The sequence below is a fragment of the Rhipicephalus microplus genome, chromosome 2, assembly GCF_043290135.1.
Source record: "Rhipicephalus microplus isolate Deutch F79 chromosome 2, USDA_Rmic, whole genome shotgun sequence".
In the NCBI taxonomy this organism is placed as follows: domain Eukaryota; kingdom Metazoa; phylum Arthropoda; class Arachnida; order Ixodida; family Ixodidae; genus Rhipicephalus; species Rhipicephalus microplus.
In genome coordinates, this window is record NC_134701.1 from 74471541 (window position 1) to 74491749 (window position 20209).

The 20209-nt window shown below is 46.0% G+C and overlaps 1 protein-coding gene across 1 annotated transcript in view; it reads right to left on the reverse strand.

The window, feature by feature from the left end:
- The window catches only part of LOC142785001 (uncharacterized), a 109205-nt gene that overhangs the window by 20898 nt on the left and 68098 nt on the right, over positions 1-20209 (reverse strand). Inside the window, exons 7-9 of the mRNA XM_075883422.1 lie at positions 16737-16962; positions 11125-11299; positions 9001-9116 (exon numbers count right to left, since the gene is read on the reverse strand). Coding sequence (XP_075739537.1) covers positions 9001-9116; positions 11125-11299; positions 16737-16962 — 517 coding nt within the window. The remainder of the gene's footprint in view (positions 1-9000; positions 9117-11124; positions 11300-16736; positions 16963-20209) is intronic.

A 20209-nucleotide genomic window follows, 5' to 3' on the forward strand; every position in this document is an offset into this window, starting at 1 on the left:
TCCTGTTCAAATCTTGATCACATGATGCCGATATCAAGAGAAACAGAATTTTAAAAAATGTTGCACATTAGAATCAGTTTTATTAAATATACCTCCTGGTGTAATGAGAGCATATTGTCACGCGGATTACGAATACACGGAACGGAGAAAGAAGTATTGTTGCAATATTCAAGAAGGCTTCACACCCGAGGGCTGCCAGTATCTCGCGCGGCGAGCCCGCTTCTTTCTCGTCGATTCGTCTACGACAACGGAGCCATGCCCACTACCTCGTAACATCAACCCCCGGTGGACGAAGCGCCGTCACGGAGCCCCCAAGTCATTCAGGAGTGGCAGTATAGTAGCGTTTTAGGCGTGAAACATGAACAACATCAGCAGGTGGTGTAGGAGAAGATGGCTGTGGTCGAACAGGCCTGATGAGGTAGTCGACGTCGGTGGCCTTGCGGTGAACTTTGTAAGGCCCTTTGTATCGTGGGAGGAGCTTCTCGCACCAGCCATCACGTCAGTACGGCGTCCAAAGTAAAACAAGATAGTCAGGAGGTAAGTCAACGTCGCGGTGTCAGTGATCCTAGCGGAATTTTCGTGAGATCCGAGGCGCACAGAGCCTAATGTGCGCGACTTGGCGAGCGAAGCGAGCTCTAGAAGCTCTGATGCTCCAACCAACGGAGCATGCACCGTTGGTTGGACAGTATCAGAGAAAGGAGTGTTTCGAATGACAACGCATGCTAGCGGCCGTACAGAAGGAAGAACAGAGAATAGCCGGTAGTGTTATGCCTTGACGAACTCTATGCAAACGTAACGTGGGGGAGCGATGCTTTTCAGTCACGGTGGTCAGCAGAGACGCAGATTGACAACATATATGTAAGAGATGCGTTAAGGCGCTCCGTGAGACCGTTGGTCTGGGGCTGGTAGGAAGTAGTAAGATGATGTCCGGCAAAGCAGCTACGGAGGCTTTCGTTGATAACTGTTGCGAGGAAGCAGCGGCCACGATCCGTAAGAAGCTGGCGTGGAGCCCTATGCCGCAAAATGACATCATTCAATACAAAATCTGCGACGTCTGTAGCGCAGCTGATTGGCAAGGCACGAGTAATAGTGCATATGGTCACACAGTCAATTGCGACAGCAATCCATTTGTTGCCTGACACAGATGTAGGAAAAGGTGCGAGAAAGTCGAGGCTGACACGGAAGCATGGTTCCGGGTGAATGTCACTAGTATGAAGCAGGCCAGCCGGACGGAGAGCAACGAAGGAAATTTATTGAATTCAATTCAATTTTTCGCTCAAGAGCAATCATTTTTCTATTAGTCCTGATCTTTTCGTGTAGCCACTCATAGCTCGACAAAGGAGACATCGTCATGCTGAATCTTTGGCGCCGCATCTCTCGAAAACTGGTAGCGCTCGCAAGCAGTGACATCACGGAGCACAAATCAATACAGGCCAGACCAAAAGAACCGTTGCGTGTATTCGTCATTACGAGAGCACGTAACAGAGCAACAAGTATATTTGCAATAATTACAAGTAGGTGTGACACCCCAGGACTGTCAGCATCTCGCGTGGAGATTCCGCTTCTTTCTCGTCGATTCGTCTACGACGGCGGAGCCATGCGCACTGCCTTGTAACAATATTTAACAAGCCTAATATACAGGGGTTATTGAATCTACATGTAACATATTATTAAAGCTGTACTGCATCGTGTGAGTACAACAGAACTTCCATGCGCAAAATATTGTAGTGGCGTATGCTAACTACACTACCAAGTGCATGTAAGGCAATTTAAATATTTATTGTGGTTAACAACAATAAATTGTGGTTCATCATAGTGTGCACGCAAATAATTTGAACGAGGGCATAAATGAGCATATTTCTACGTATTGCAAAGCCTGCACATGTTCTCCTAAGTTTCATGGGGTAAAAATCTTGGGTAGGAGTGAAGATAGAGAGGCACGTGAACTTTTGCAAGCCTTCTTCATCAACAGATACGGTAGTGATTGTGTTGGCTAGACGTCTCTTGTCCTGTTTGCCTCTAAACAATTTTTTTCTATCATACTTTCTGTGTGTTTTTTTTTTTTGGCCTGCGCCCTTTGTAACCAGCCTGATGTATCCTTGCGCCAGCGTGGTTGGAAAATATATTATGCCTGCCTTTCATTTTTTCATTGAAGTTGTGAGTAGCGCTTGTGGTGGGTCGTTCTTTGTGTCCCTCTTGTCGTTTTCTTTTTTTTTTTGCGCTACGTTATGAATGCACTATGACTAATCCCTTTCTCCTACATCTCCCACTTACGACAAACGCGTTTCTGCCAACATTTCTGTTCTAATGGACAATCATCAGGTTATTGCTCTGGTGGATACTGGCGTTGACTACTCCGTTATCATCGCTGAACTCTTCGCTGCACAGAGGAAAATAATTACTTCTTGAGAGCATGGATTGTACCTGTGGTCAGCAGGTGGTACTTCTTGACGCCATTTGGGTGGCGCACTGCCAGATTGCAATTCTGTAAGTGGTTCATTCATCGTATTGTGCGAACGTTCTCGGAAAGTAAACCTCAGCGTTAACTTGCTACGTGAGCACGGAGCCGTTACTTAATTACCTGCGAGAATCGCTTGTAACGTTTTCCAACAACCATGCCCAGACGCCGAGAAATGCTGCTACACAAGGAACAGCACATTGTAACGTCGAGCACGTTGTCACAATTCCACCACGAACTAGTAAGTTTGTAACTGTAATGACCGACATAGATAACAGTAGTAGCGGTATCATCGAAGCAAACTTGTCCATGCTATTAGCTTGTCGGTGCTATTAGTCGCCCATACAAAAGTTCAGTTGAAACAGTGAATGACTGGGCTCATGGTGACAAATTTCAGCGGCAAATACCAGCCTTTGACAAAGAGAACAGTGATCGCTCACTTTGAAGCCATGGACAGTGAAGCATGTTCAATGATTGCTCCAATTTCTGCAGCCGTACAACTTGACCCACGGTGACCAACACTGTTGACATGAATACAAAGCTTTCGTGTGAGCATAAGGAGTGAATATTGAGTATCTTAGGGATGTTCAGTGACTGCTTCACATCTACTTCAAAAATAAAGTGAACGCCGACCATGAAGCACCTCATTAAAACGGACCAAACTGAACACCCAGCCAGCCCGTCGGCCCGCCTACCGAGTGTCGCAAGATAAGCAAGAGGAGATATATGCACTCACAAGTGAAGCAGATGCTTGATAACGATCTAATATAACCCTCGGCCAGTCCAGGGGCATCTCCCGTCTTGCTCGTAAAAAGAAGGACGGTACTCTAAGGTTTAGCGTGGATTACCGGAAACTTAACAAATTTACTAAGAAAGACATCTACCCTCTTGCACGTATTGACGACTCACTGTACCACCCTCTACACGCTCACTATTTCTTCTCAATGAATTCCCGTAGCGGCTATTGGCAGATCGAAGTCGATGAGCGCGACAACGAAAAAACAACATTCGTAACCCCTGGTGGCCTAAACGAATTCAAAGTGCTGCCATTTGGTCTGCGTCTTGCCCTTGCGACGTTCCAAAAGATAATTGATACAGTGCTGTCTGGCCTTATGTGGGAATTAAGTCTTGTTTATTTTGATGACGTCAATGTATTTTCACGAACCTTCGAACAACATTTGGAGCGGCTTCAGTCTGTCTTTCATGCGATTCGTGCGGCAGGCATATCATTAAAGCTAGAGAAGTGTCACTTTGGTTACGACGAACTAAAGTTCCTCGGTCACCTTGGTTAACCATATTGGTATTCGGCTGGATCCAGGAAAGGCATTGACTGTTGCTGCATTTCCACCACTTTCCAACAAACGTGATGCGCGTCGCTTTCTGGGTCTCTGCGCCTGCTGCAGGTTTTTGTGTAAAATTTTTCAAACAAAGCCGAGTCACTGGCTCGTTTGACGAAAGATGATGTTCCCCTTGCACGGGGCCCCGAGTACAGAGCCGCTTTTTCCGGCCTTCAGCAGCACCTGCAAACTCAACCCTTACTCGAACATTTTGATGACAACACCTCTACTGAACGGCGCACTGACACAAGTAACACCAGCCTTGGCGCAACCCTCGTTCTACGGCAAGATGGCATCGAACGTGCTATTGCTTATGCCAGCCCGATATTACCTTCCGCAGAGGCGATTTACTCAATCACGGAGAAAAAATGGCTACTTTATGTCTAGGTAATAGCGAAGTTCCAACCATACCTCTACGGCCGCCTGCTCAAGGTTGTTACGAGTCATCATGCCCTCTGCTAGCTTGCAAATCTTGAGAACCCTGCACGACATCTGGCCAGGAGAAGTTCACGTCCTCAAGAATTTGGGGTACAATCGTTTACAAGTCTGTCAGGAAGAATACGCATGCAGATTGTCTTTCGCGCGCTCTACTTACAATGACTTCAACTGACGACGACATCGACAGTCGCATTCTTAGCGCCATCAAAGCATGTGGCTTGGCGCAACAACAAAACGCTGACGCGGACCTCCAACAATTCAACAAATATCTTGAAGGTGGCAACTCACGCCCTCCATGATCGATCGCTGTTTGCCAACATTAATTTGTGTGCGTGGCGGTGTTCTTTACAAATATAAGCATATACGCTACTGAACACCTGCTCGCCCTTCCATTCACACTACGTGCAAATATTTTACCAGCCTGTAATGATGAGCCTTCGTCCAGCCATTTAGAATTCACACGCACCTTGGCCTAGTTAAACTCACACAAGACGTGAAGCATTATGTCAAGACGTGTCGTGAATTTCAGCGCGGTAAAGCACCACCTCAGCGCCTAGCCGCGTTGCTAAGATGTATCGTCCCACGAGCACAATTCCCACATATTGGTATGGACATGCTCGGACGTTTCCCCAAGTCTCAAAATGGAAACAGGTGCATCGTCGTCGCCACTAATAACACGACACATTACTGGGGAACCAAGGCATTACCATGAGGCACCGCCAGTGATATTGCTCACTTAATTCCACTGTTGCGTGGTTCCACTTAGCTGCAGGATGTCCTGTGGCTAAGTGGAATCGCACATCAGAAATCAACAGCGTAGCAGCCCCAAAGCAACGGCCATACCGAGAAACTAGACATGACGATAACCGACATACTTTCCATGTACGTTGATTGAGACCACAAAAACTGGGATGACATTTTTCCGTACATCACGTTCACCTACAACACTGCTGTTCAAGAAACCAACGGGTTCACACAGTTCCGTTTGCCTCATGGCAGGCAGGCAGCCACTACGCTGGAAGTCATGCTTCTATCCGACAGGTGCGACATTAATGTCAACACGAACAAATTCATCCTACTCGGGGACACAACTGACAAGCTCGCACTCGAAAAAATTTATAACGAGCAATGTGCCGAATCCCAGTGGTACAATTATTTTTATCGCCAGGTTATTTCAACCCGACTATCAAGTCTGGCTATGAACTGCCATTCGCCAACGTGGCCGTACGGAAAAGCTATTTGACCGCAACATTGGTTCCTATAGAGTTCTACGGTGCCTCAGCGAAGTGAACTACGAAGTTGTTCCCCAAGATATAGCTCGTTTATGCCGTCAATCACCGCAGCCAGACATCGACCATGTTTCCAACATAAAACCATTCTACCGAAGTTCACCACCCGTGAAACCTATGATTGACTTTGTGAACGCTACGTCGCCGCCAGCTTGTGTGTCTGTGCATTTTCTTTTTTAATCCTGAATCTGCATTGCCATGATGGTCTCTGGGAGGGAGGGTAATGCATCAAGCATTTATGATGCGGTATAGTTGCTGGCGGAACTGTATGTGTCACTAAACAAAAGGCCATGAAGACTAGCACTTGAAAGACAACGATGAGTTCACTTTGCCAGTGAGCGGGCCAGCCTGATGTTTGGCCGGCCTGAAGTTGAAGGTTTCTGTTACATTGTAACGAGGCGATATTGAATGCTTTTAGTCCGTACGTGGTAAGTATAATGCATACAGAGAACTGGGATAGCCGTCACAGTCTGAGTTATTAGGTTATATCTACCCAGTGCCATAAAGAAGATATAAAAGTACAAGTATGGGCTCTCGGAAAATGCTGATCATAATAAGATTTTTCTTGCAGTTCACTTGAAATCACGACACTAACAATACATTCCTGATGTAGCAGCCATCAGTAAATAATAGTAATTTGTATTGAATTGATAGGCGCATCATTTGGCTCGAAGAAAAAAAATAAACGTAAGCAGCCTAAAACTGCTAGAGAAAACTTGGAAGCTGAGAAAACTATGAACTCGTTTATAATATGGTAACATGCGGTCGGACCATGACATAGAAAAGAAACTGATGCATGAAAACTTATCAATACTGCTGATGACATCTCCGATAAAATCTGAAACGAAGTGACTTGAACAAACAGAAGCAGTAGTGCTTCAAGACTTCTACAGTGATTATAAACTTTGCAAGTAACCTTGTCATTTAGGATGTATTAATCCCAGGTACCGTAAACAAAAAAATTCTAGCTGATTATTAACAAAAATATTAGTGAAGAAGCATCACAAAAATCAATTTAATATAAAGACGTGTATTTGAATGACCTCTTTTTTGAATTTCTTAATGTAGTTGCTTATAATACAGCGTCGCCCATCAACCTCTGGACATCGTGTCCATTGTCTCCACTGAATAGCTCGCCTTCACCAGTGGAATGCTGGTGCAGAGTTGCGAGACAAGGGTCCGCTCGGCGGAAGCGTTTCGATGCACCATTATTCAGCCACAGAGGGAACTAACAAAATATGAAAGCAAAAACTTTTCATTGCGACTGAACTATTCGAACGATGCCTGATGCGCTAGCCTAACATAATTGCAGAAACGTAGCTTTTTTTTTCTCGCCCTTCTCAGTATTGCTTAACCCCCTGTCGTGCTGCAGTGCCTCAGGGACTGGTGAACCTTTGACTAATTGATGTCATGTGTACGTCGTAACATTGCGTCAAGGTTTGACGGCTGATGATTACGACAGAAGTGTTGTGGCTCGGGCGAGTTGGTTATCCATGAACTTAGCTTCTATTAGCGCGGCACATATGAAAAGGAAAGAGGAAAGAATACAGAGACGTCAAGACAGGTAGGCGCTAAACTTCCAACTGTTTATTTCATGCACTTGACACCCATCTTATACATGCGTAGAAACACGACTCATCTTGCACGTGGTGACATCCCAAGAAACGTCATTTCCTTATCTGTCAAAGCAATCGAAGGTGAACTCACACACAAGTTCCCCATTTTTTCTATTGCCTCGGCTTCTTTGATCTCACGTGTCAGCTGATTGCGAGACCGGCTGATAACGGTGCAGCTATACAGATCAGGGGAGCACCCACACCCCTTGCAGTGCGCCGCCAAGAACCCTCCCGCTGAAAGTTTATTTCTCGCGTTGTAAGCATGTTCCCGCAGTCTATCATTAAGACACCGCTTAGTCTGTCCTATGTAATATCTTCCACACGATAACAAGAACACGTACACAACGCAACACACACAATCTACATATCTAACCTGATGTTTCTTATCACATACTAAGCGAATAGAACTAATTGGGCAGGTCAACTTGCAAAGCTCCCCTAGTTTTTTGGGGGCTGAAAACACCACACGTACGTGAGCCCGCTGGTCTCACCGAAGCAGGGTACCCTGTTCTGCTGCAGGTCTCTGTAGCTGAGCGTATCCTCAAAGCTTCACAGAAAGATAGGCAACAAGTGTTGGAGTGTTCGGGTAGCAGAATAGGCGTAATCCCATATATGCATACTGTCTCTCATAACTTGAAGAAGGTAGCCCAGCGGGCTCACGTACGTGTGGTGTTTTCAGCCCCCAAAAAACTAGGGGAGCTTTGCAAGTTGACCTGCCCAATTAGTTCTATTCGCTTAGTATGTGATAAGAAACATCAGGTTAGATATGTAGATTGTGTGTGTTGCGTTGTGTACGTGTTCTTGTTATCGTGTGGAAGATATTACATAGGACAGACTAAGCGGTGTCTTAATGATAGACTGCGGGAACATGCTTACAACGCGAGAAATAAACTTTCAGCGGGAGGGTTCTTGGCGGCGCACTGCAAGGGGTGTGGGTGCTCCCCTGATCTGTATAGCTGCACCGTTATCAGCCGGTCTCGCAATCAGCTGACACGTGAGATCAAAGAAGCCGAGGCAATAGAAAAAATGGGGAACTTGTGTGTGAGTTCACCTTCGATTGCTTTGACAGATAAGGAAATGACGTTTCTTGGGATGTCACCACGTGCAAGATGAGTCGTGTTTCTACGCATGTATAAGATGGGTGTCAAGTGCATGAAATAAACAGTTGGAAGTTTAGCGCCTACCTGTCTTGACGTCTCTGTATTCTTTCCTCTTTCCTTTTCATATGTGCCGCGCTAATAGAAGCTAAGTTCAAAGATTACGACAGGTATGTTACAGGCGGGCGTAATTGTGAATGAAGTTTGTTTTACTTTCGGTGTGCCGAAAGTGAAACAAACTTTCACATGACAATCACACATTTCACATGACGATCATGCGACTTTCGAGTGACAATTATTACTCAGTATTTCTAATTTTTTATTGAGCCACCGCCGCCAAAGTGTTGTGAAGTGCTCTCAGGTCTCGCAAAATCTCGCAAAGCCTTTTGGCTCATGACACATGTTAAGACTCCCCCTTTGCAACTGTGCTTCTAGCATGCGGTTTCTATGCTGCAGGCGACTTATCGCCGTATTCGGAGGCAACTAAAAACTAATGCTTGCGTTATCGGCCGAAGTTCTGGTTTCTCCAAAACACTACGACGCTGGGCACAGGAAGCGATGAGGGGGTGGGGGGGGGGGACTAGCGACACAAGTTACCCTTCTGTAGAATGGCTTGAACGGCGTTAGTAAAACCACTGATTGAATTTGCGTTCTGCACGAGCACAGTAGCGCGCTACTCACTGCTAACCGGCTCCTGAACAAGGCTCGCAAACAGACATAACAGTTTTTACTAACGATGTTCGCAAGCACAGGACTCGTGCTTACTTTAGCGCCTGTGCAACGCCAGCAGCCATCGACTCGAACATGAGCGGGTAGTGGAGTACGGTGTAGCTGGGCGTACCCTCCGAGACCGCCTTGTCCCTCACGAGTTGGGAAATCATCTGTAGTATAAAAAAAGAATATTATCGCTGCTTCAAACAACCACAACGAAAAGACAGTAAACTATGCGTTTACATCGTCATGCATACAATCTACTAGTAACTCTCGTCATGTAAACGATCAATCATTCCTTGAAACATCAGCCGAATGAATAATATTGATCTACTTCGTGTTGCCCTGAATCCCTCAACTAATAAATGCTGCAACATGAGTGGTAGCATTTTTGCCGCTGTGGGTATCGTATAATTTTACTAATCAGTGTATTTCACTTACGCTTTGCTTTTATGAAAATATCGTGAAAGTTATATTTCATGATGCACGCTATGCTTGATATTGGCGGTGTGCATGCAGGTTGAGGCAACAAGAGTTTCGGAAACAATTTACGTGCGTAGTTCGGTAGCGTCGATGATTAGTGTTCGCGACGAAAGACGGGAACTAGTGCCTTGGAATCCTATAACACGCATAACACCATAAAGCTGCCTTGTTCCGCGAGATCAACGCATGCCACTGACAGTGTGCCTCTACCTAGATTTGCAACAGCTCAGGAATCAACTCTGTCTTTCACATGAAAATCGACGTCGCTGTACATTTATCACCCGCTGATTAAGATTAATCGGCAGCCCCGAGTGCTGACAAATGACATCGCGTAGAATGTCACATCATCGCCCATCTCCTTATCACCGTCCGCAACCTTAGACAAGCCCGCCTCCAGCACATTATTTTTTGTATACTTCATTACTTACATACCATGTCGGCTTGTCGGAATTTTTGCTGTCGCGAAAATTCCTACATGCCGAGAGGCCAGGCAATGAACTTGTGTTGCGTTTTTAACAGTTTGAATAAATTGGCAAACGTCAGGCATAGTTAATAAGCTGAAGTGACTGAGACGATTAAGCAAATCAGTACTTGCAATTTACTTGTGTTTTTGCTAGAAAAAAATATTTTATTATGAGTAACCGTGCTCCCGCTACTTCGTTTCTTCTGTGTGATTCTGGTTATATTGCGTACCATGTGTGCAGAAGCGTTAATCGCAAAATGCTAGAGCAGTTTTAATTTACTAGCATATAATAAAGAGACACAAACAGCTCTCCCGTCTCAAGCCTTGGACAGTATTTTTTTTTCGATCTGCACGCGGCTCTAACGTTCTTCTAAGACAAGTTTTTTTTATTCTCAAGGCCAACAGAAACGATTCCTCTCTGTGATACCATCATGATCAGTCTCACCATTTCACCCTGCCACGGTCGTCTATTGGCTAAGGTACTCGGTTGCTGACCCGCAGGTCGTGGGATTGAATACCAGCTGCGGTGGCTGCAATTTCGATGGAGGCGAAAATGCTGTAAGCTTGTGAGCTCAGATTTGGGTGCACTTTCAAGAAACAAAGTTGGTAGAAACTTCCAGAGCCCTCCACTACGGCACGTCTCGTATACATATCGTAGTTTCGAGACGTTAAACCCCACATATAAATCAATCAAGCAATCAGTCCCCCATTTGTGTTCTCGTGAAATACCTCAGCGAGAGAAAGAGGCATGCATTGAATGTAAATATCCGTGAACAGGCGTCAGAGAAATCTATGAGTGCGCTCTCTAAAGGTGGAAAATTTACAACACAATAACTAAGCTTTAAGTAAAAACAATTGTAGAATTCCCAGCACACTTTCCATCCTGATCCGATCAGTTCATCTGGTCCTTTTCGGGGTTGTACCTAATTCAATGGTTACAAATGCAGTGGAACCTCTGCTTTACATTCTTATTTTATCTTCCATGACCAGGATTGCTGTCAAAGCTTGGGAAATTGCATATGAGAATGTGACTGAGCTTGAAATTTATACTAGGATGCATAAGCGTGATGTTGTTCTCGATCAGACTCGGCAGCATGCAGTTGTTCTGCTTCTTGCGTTTGGTAATTTTGAGTCTTCTGGCCAACGTTGACTCACCGGCACAGCCGTAAACGTGAAATGCTAATTGGATCACCATGATATGCGAGTCAGAAAATTTTGACAGTGGCACCAACCTGAAGGCCCCTTGCCGACTGAGTCACGTATTCAAGAGGATTAGAACTCGCTTGCATCACAGGCGTGTTCACTTGCCCGTAGTGGTGAATGCGCTTGGACCACATGTCATCCAAGGTCTTCTTAGTTTTGGGATTGTCAAGAAGGTCGCTCATTCTGTCCTGGTTCCTGCAGAAACTACAAACACAATTCATATGAGACTCTAATATGGTGATTTTGACCACTGATTGAAATATGGCGTATATTTTTAGTTATAGAAATTGTGAACCGCCGGCGTCCGTATGAATAAAACCTGGACCGTCCACCTGACGGGAACCCTGATTGGGTGCGAAGCAGCAGCATTGTGCACGGGTGTCACGGGTTGAACGGCGCTAACGTGGGTGCTGCGGTGAGCGCGGGAAATTTCATTTGAAGCCATGGATGGCGTTAGTCTTCTAGCTGACACCTAGACAAGTTTCAACGTGTACGTTGAGCACACGTCAGGTTTATAGAAAGCCAAAGAAACGCATGGTGGCGCTGCGACTCCTAGTGCTACTGTATCTGCTACCTTTAGGTAGCAGAATTGCGCCACTGTTTTCCGGACGCCGCTCACTCTACCTACAGTAGTCCATCACCCCTATTCGCTGAGCGCTATCACGTGGTCATAAGTGGTTCGTTTGCACTCCGGAGAAGCCAACGCTACGCCGATTCCGGGCAGATAAAGCGGGGTTTACAACATCTGTTGTCATTCTCGCCGCGCTTCTTCGGTAATGTAGCCATGCTGCCTGTTAGTCACGAGAAATGTGGCAGCAAATGCATTCTGTGTAGAATTGTACTACGTAGAGCCCATGCGATGACACGCTGGTGCAGCCGGTGTTGTTATAGAAAGATTACTGTTCAGAGGGAAGGAATAAACGCCTGGCCATTGTCATCTGCAAGATTTCTCTTGGAGAATGCAAACCATTGTTGCATCGTGGTTTAAGAAGAGTTAGAGCACTGGTCTAGTTTAGGTGGGGGCAAGTGATGTTGTGGCTTGAGGGCGGCAAGTGCCCCTTTACCACTTCTCTGCTGACGCCCTGCGCTTGGCTTTTTTTTTTATCTGTCCACGGCACTGCGAAACTTGCTCTTTTTGTATTAACCACAGATGCAGTAGTGAATATGTTATACATGCAGAGTTGGCCAGCGTGTGTCAGCTGCATACGTCAAACTTAGTCTGGCGGTTAAAACGCCAAAAATACAGGGAGAATTCAAGCTAGAACTATTTTAATCAGCAAGGTCTTGCTGCTAGTTCGTGAATTGAATGCAGCTTTGTAACCTTAAGTGAAAAGAATGTTGGACACGACAGGGTTATTGAACAACAATTCCCATCAACTGCCGTGAGCCACGATTGTAATACGAGCGTAATACGAGAGCCGCACGTAATGCCGGCGTCGCACGGCACTTTCGATCGCTGTCCAGCTCGATTCAATTGAATACTACAAAGCTTTAGCTCGTTAACTGACACAGTTAACGAACGAGCCTAACGCAATGAAAATATTCCATCCCTATCTCCCTCGATAGCGATCAAGAGTGAAAAATTACTTTATTTATGTAAATTGAAAAAAATAGTGCAAAAAAGCTGAGCTAATGTGTGGCCTCATATAAATATACATATGTATCACTGGTTCAACAAGCTGACGCACGTTTTTTTTTCATTATTACATACCAAAAACGTCTACATGTGTGGCCTCATATAAATATACATATGTATCACTAGTTCAACAAGCTGACGCACGTTTTTTTTTTTTCATTATTACATACCAAAAACGTCTACATAAAATCAAGGCTTCCAGGCGCGATTAGAGCAACTGAGTTTTTCTTGTACTTTAACAAAAAATAGAGAGAAAAAAGCGAAAAGAATAAATAAAGCAACGCTTGTACTCTGAAGCATGAGCGCTGCTCCTACGCGGGTGGTGAGTGGCTTTCCCGCAACACATTTGAACCCAAGATGGTGTACCTTGGCGCCACTCAGCTGCCTAAAGGTAGCATATACAGTAACTCTAGCGACTCCGGATCACCAGCGCCATCTCTGGTAAAAAAGTAGAAGTCAGAGACGTAAATCGCGCGTTTTCCCTTCCTGCCAACGCGCTGCCGCTCGCTCACGTGCTGGTGCAAAGAGCGCGCGGTGCGTTTGAGTCACCCCGCAATGTAGCGCCTGCAGTGCGGCTTCACAGAGATCTCTGAGCTGTTCCAGCACTCCCGAACAGTGAATATAATAAAAGGAGTAAACTTCCTTAGTCAAGGTTATGATGTGCAGCAGACGACGGAAGCCGAGGAGGCCCAAGTCACTGCGAAATGCATTTCTCAGGTCTGTGAAAATACCGTATACGACGTATGCCTCGAGATAAATCTCATTCTGCCGGCATGAAGCCTCGTACCTAGCCCCGGTGCGGCGTTGACGCTTATGAAAACCATACAATTGTTGTTTTGATGTGGTATCTAGCAGTCGAAGCTGTGTACTTTATTATGTCTAGACATTCACGGCGTGCTACAAATAAATAAAAACTAAAGTTATACGGTCATGGCATTAAAATGACTGAAGTTTTGGAGTCATGTCCACCGTGCCGCGGGAGCATGACCCATTGACTTTGCCACGAAGTTGCAAGCTGAGCTTTAACCACAGCAAGTAACTTGATGTGCTCGCCTCACGTTTTCTTTCGCTCTCGTATCATGCTTGCTTTATCCTTCACGAACGTGGCTGTGTTCACCGGCTGTGACTTGCTGGGAAACTGATACAGCTTTACACGTGGATAGCGTCCATTGGTGTTGTCTGCATTATTGTGGCAGCTAACAACACAACAACACTCCGTGGCTCACCAACGCTTTCGTGGGCCGCTTCTTCCATCGCGGAAAGGCAACTTCGCATGCAAGCGTCTGGTTTTAGCGCACCAAGCTTACGGCACAAAGCGGAAGTTCCCCACACGACTCCAGAACGCATTCGCGCGTGTTGCACGTGCTCCTATTTCAGTGAAATACACTGATTCGCCTGCGCTCTCTTTCGCGCCTATCCTGAAGTTTTCTGGAGCTCACCGCCAGAGCCAGGCCCGGCGTTGTCGTCGCTCCGCAAACTTGAGCTCCAGTTCTCTATCACGCGTGAACAGATGAGTTGGTGGTGTAGCGAGTCTCGGTCACGGTAGGTGTTGCGGGGAAGGCAGCAGTGAGTGCCGCGGTGAGCTTACGGCAGGCGAGAGGAGTGATGTCAGCGCGCACTTAGAGGAGCGTGACATCAACGCGCAGCAGTGGTGTAACCTACTTAGCACCATGCCAACACCTGTGGCACATGGCGCATTCGTATGGAGGGCCATCATTACGCAGGATAGTCAAAGAGTAGCTTCGCATCAGAAACGGTAGCGGTGCAGACTACTTTTTACCCTGCAGTCTCTTCACTATCCCCTCTTGCATGCTCCGCTTTCTTCCTTTTCAAAGGTATGAAGGGTGAGAGGCATTTTCAATAGCTACGGGGGGAGAGGCATTCAAATCCTGCCAAAATTTCTCAGTCATGAATGTCTACATTCGTTGTGCACATAACAATGCTGGCATAAACATACATCAGTGCTAGCCTCCCTTCCGGAAAAAACAATTCAATCTGTGATTCTGCTCCTCGTGCTTTCTTTTCTATTGCATTGTCTTTGTCGCCTCTATCTCTGTCAGTGTCTCTGTCTCTTGCACGGGCTTTCTTTCATCTTTCCTTGCTGCAGCCGCTCACTCGTTCACCCAAAGATCATGACTGAAAATTTGCATACACGTGCTTTAAAATGGCCTTCTGAAAATAATTAAATCAGCCTCACACGTACGGCCCGGTTTCTAAAAATTGCGATGCTGGGCGGGCTTGAACATGACTCTTAGGGGCGAAGCCAGACGGACTGACGCACAGACGGACTGACGGTTGCTTCACCCCAATAATCATCATGCACTCCGTAGATATGCTACTTTTTCGACGTTTTAGCTGCGCTTATTTCTATTTCCTTCTTTTTCTATATATTTATTTCTATTCCTTACACCTTCTATTGTATTCTCTTCTTTCCTTCTTAATATCGCGTACTTTATTTTTTTATCTCCTGGCTGAACGGCGTTAATATTCCTCTGCGATTATGTTTTTGTTTTTGAACAAAAGCCCATATAATATTGCAACTAGGGACCGTAATATCCGTAACCGCTATCCCAAGAAGTACAAAAAATAGCCAGGATGGAACGAGGTTTCAAGCGGGTCCTATTCGTGCCATTCTAGTATTTGCTACTGCGCAATACTGGTGCTCGAAACTCCAGCGTATAAAAAACTAGCGTCAACATAAGCTTCATAGCATGGTAGCAAAGTAAAATGACCAGGCTTCACAGAATGCCACTCGCGTACCCAGGCGTCACACAGCATTCATTGCATTACAAGTGGGTCGTTGAATGCTTCAATCAATCAAATAGGACTCATCCATAAATCTTCCTCGTGACCAAACATCGAATCAATTACCGGAGCAGTGGGTACCTTGCTAGCATACTTGTATTAGTACCCCAAGTGAGTTTGCAATGTTTTCTACAAATGGCATTCTTCGAGATTTTTCAATGACTGTGCTGAGCTTTTCATGCAGACCTGGCATTTTTTTTCCTTTCTCTCCCTAATATCTATTTCTCGCTATGCTATCAATTACAATTTGGCCGCTTTTTTTCTGCACCCCCTCACTTCTCTTTCTCACCCCTTCGGTATGCATTACTACGCACTGTACTCTGAATACTATGCAATACACTATAATATATTACACTCTACCATATTATAGTAGCTATACAATACAAGGCTATGTTATGCTCCGCAAACGTGCCTGGATAACCGAGTGGTTAAGACCCTTGCCTTCCGATCGTGGTTATGTAGGTTGTAAATCCTCCCAGTCAACTTTTTTTTCTTCTTTTTTTATTTTCTATCACCAATCAAAGTTATTGCGTCGCATGCTGGACACATCCACACACGTGCTTTAGTTACCCGTCGCCCTTAGTTTACAGTAAATTTACTGGTAGCATACAGACTCAGTGCCCTCATTGCGTTGAGAGACGATGCACGTTATCTCTCATGCTCTGGCAATGCATAACGCTGCGCGATAGGAATCCTTTCAGCACAAAGGAAGCCTGGAGGAAGGCAATCTCCATCTCGAACGTGGAGGTCCGAGTCTGGGCTGTCCAGAGGGCAAAAAATCGGGGGAGGGGCATGCCCTTCTTGCCCCACGTGGTTGCGGCCCGCAGCCGCCTCGCTGCCTCGAAGCGCATCGGCTCCTCAAGACTGTTTTTGAATGAGTTTCGTTGACTGACTGAGTAACTGCTCTGGAAGCGAAATAGAATAGGTCAGGGACAAGTATTGCGTGTGCCGGTTCATGCTGATGATAGTTGCCTGCTCGAGAATTACGATGGTTGGCATTACCAGCTCTTATATTCAAGTTGTCGATAACGCAACGTTGCATTCATCTTATTTCATCCTGTTTGCCCCTGTTGACGCACCGTTTGATGACCGATGCACTGTTTTGCGCATCAAAATTACCTGTCGAGGACATCCTAAACAGGGCACCAGTGCGTGTGCCGATTTCTGTGACAGCGATGCCACACCATCACGCGTGCTCACCTGTGGTCTATGCCAATACCGTATGCCGTTATACGGTGTTCATTGGCAGTGTCCAAGAAGGTCTGGAAGTCGGCGTTGTATGGAGGACGAAAGGTATTGCCTCCGGCCACGAAGAGGGAGTCGAAAATAATAAGGTCACAAACACCGTCCAAGGGATAGATGAACGTTCCAGAGAAGTCAATAGCACCGAGGGTGCAAAGAAGTGAGCCCGAAAGCAGAGATCTTGCTGCGAGCGAAAGAAACAAAACAGATCTGCGTTAACATACAAGCTTCTTATGCAACCGCAACAATCACGTAAACTCCTGCCGGGTAAAAACCTGCTCAAGAGCGCTCTATCTAAGCATCAGTATGTATAGCCTAAATCCGTCCATTTATTAAGTATGGCTCACTTGAGGGTGAGGGATGTCGTCCACTCACATCGTATGCTGTATTTGTGTGGTCTCGTCATCGTCATAGTCCCCAGGACGTAATTTAGGCAAGACCCCGTATAGCATAGCCATGTATATTAACACACGAGAAAAGTAAGAGAGGCTGAGGAAAAGTGACGTGATGGTGATGAGGACAGAAAGGGTCAAAGAAATAAGCTGTCATTTTATCTCGGCACATGGGGTCAAACAATGAAAGCACTGTATAGCATAGCCATGTAAACCGATTGGGGGGGGGGGATTCAGGAAGGTGAGAAGGATCGAAACGAGGAATTGTGCAGACAAGCATATAACAGCCATTTATGGCATCACGCAGGTGAAACAGTATACAGTAAAGCCACGTGCAGAATGGTATCGTAAGGTTGCGGGAAAGGGAAATGAAGGTGAGAGAAGAAAGTAAAGCATTGCATATCCACGTATGACGTCATTCAGGAAAAGGCAGATATGTACAAAAACACCTTGTTTTCACTGCCTCCGGTATTGGCCCACCTTTTGCCAAGCAATGCTACCCTAAGGGGATGTCACGGTGACGTCGTGCTAAAGCGCACGTTTCGGGAATCAGTGACGTCATTGTTACGTCCTCATGGGATCATTTTTTATCCACACGTGCGGACGCTCCTGACTTGTGACGCCAGTCAATTTAGCGTTTGCTAATTCATTTAGGGTTTGCACAGTAAATAAAGCTCCTATAATTCTCTCCCAGGCTACGTAAGTCAATAACAACTGCTGAAGCTGCACCATCACGCGAAAAGCAACCAATTAGATAATTTCGGTATGGTATTGTAGATGAGCTGTTTTATTGACAAGCCACTACCGTGACAGATCATACCGAAGAATAACCTACTACCGAAAAGTAATAATAACCATATGTTGCCTCTAAGCAATGGTTCATTGATATGTGTGGTTTAATGTTCCATTCTGAGCAATGTCGTAAATCATTTTATTTCATTATTGCAAAGCAAGACAAATAGTTTCTCTCGCGAGGCTGAACAACTTTTTACAGACTGTTGGAGTTCTGCAGGCTGGGGGCAAACACCTGATCTCCTGCTTCTAATTCCTGACCACAGCAGCCGTATTCTGATCTTGGTTTAATGCAACGTTCTGCACTTACTTTAATGTGCACCTTATAGAACCCGAAGCGGCACAAAGTAATATGGAGTCCCCCACAATGACCTCTTTCATAGTCATATCGCTGTTTCGATGCGTAGAACTCAAGAAAACAGAACAACAGAGAGCTGGTAATTTTGTACGTATTCATTCTTAAAAAAAGGTCGTGCCGACACAGACGCGATAAAGCAATCAACAACGACCGTGAACTGAAAAGGCGCACAACGTCCAAAAATAAAGACGGCAAGAAAGCATATCTGCACAAGGCAGTGCACAAGCGAAAGCTACCACTTAGGCACATGTATACGAGCCTGTGAAGGATAACTAACAACATACGACCGCAGCCGTTTAATGTGCCGACAGATGACGTCTTCCCGTCTGCAGTCCTTGACCCGGAGAGTGTCCCCGGGTGCCCATGAGACAAGGTGGCGGTGATCGTAGTTTTGTCTCTGCTTGTCCCGGACAGGCGCATCTTTTTCCCGCACCTCTTGCAGGTTGAGCGTCTTTGGATCGAACTTGTCTGAATGGAGAGGCAGGATGCTACGAAGCCGCTGTCCTATGAGCACCTCCGCTGGCGTTCTGCCTAGATCTCCCGGGGTGTCCCGGTAGGCTAATCATGACACTTTAAGAGTAGCTCTTTTACAGTTATCACCATTCGTTCTACCTCGCCATTTGCCTGCGGGTACCTCGAGCTACACGTCACACTCTGGAATCCATAAGTCCTCGCGAACACCTTAAATTCCTCACTAACAAATTGAGCACCGTTGTCAGTTACCAGCACTTCCAGAATACCGTGCCTTGCAAATAAATATTTGATGTGACTAACGACGCTGCTGCTGGCAAGAGATGTCAGCAAACACACCTCAGGAAAGCGCGATAGATAGTTCACTAAAAGCAAGTAGTTCCAGCCATGGAGGTGGAAGATATCTGCTGTGACCTTTTGCCATGGGCGATTAGGTGTCTGGGTTGGGATCATAGGTTCACTCGGCCAGACCCGAAAGTGAACAAGTGTGCAATCGGGAACCACAAACAAGCCGAGAGCTTAAACCAGGCCACCAAACGTATTCTCTTGCCCTCGCCCTGCACCTCACGATACCCCGATGGTCTTCGTGAAGCAGACTTAACATTATATTCTGGAGCGAGTGCAGCACAACGAGACGCGTGCCATGCATGAGCCCTCCTTTGCAGACGCTCAGAGCTGCGCGATCCTGCCAATATTGCCTCAATACGCTTGACATCGAAGCTGGTCTCAACCATTCTTCACGAAGATAACGGCACAACATATGGCAGGTCTCGTCCTTTGCCTGTTCTTCGGCAACCAGTCGAAACTGGTCCGACTTGCCCAACTCTGACAACACGCCAGAAAGAAACGAGTTGACCTCCTCTACCGAAAGGACGCCCTTACTCTTTTGCTGACGCATCGGCGCTCTAGAAAGTGTCTCAGCAATTTCCCAGTTTTTCTCTGGAACAAATTCCAGCTCGAAACTGAATAACATCAGAAGCTTTCAAAATCGCCGAATACGCGGCGGCAACAAATCAAGCGGGTTCCTTCCTAGCCATGTGACTAGTGGTTTGTGATCTGTTTCCAGCGTTATGTAAAGCCCACGCACGTAACTTTCAAGACGTTCGCCGCCCAGGTTAGTGCTAGGGTCTCCTTTTCAGTTTGCGCATAGCGCATTACTGTTGGTGTCAATGATCTGGAAATAAACACAACTGGCCGTCTTTCTTTGTTCGGTTGTACCTGAAACAGAACTGCCCATAAACCGTACGAAGATGCGTCTGCAGAAAAAATAGTTGGATTATGTGGATCAAACTTTGCCATACATCTATCGGAACAGATGGCCTTCTTTACGCTGTCAAAGGCCATCTGCTGAAGTGCAGCTCAACTCCACGCCTTGTTCCTTCGCAGAAACTGACGTAACGGCGCGGTCTTATCTGCTA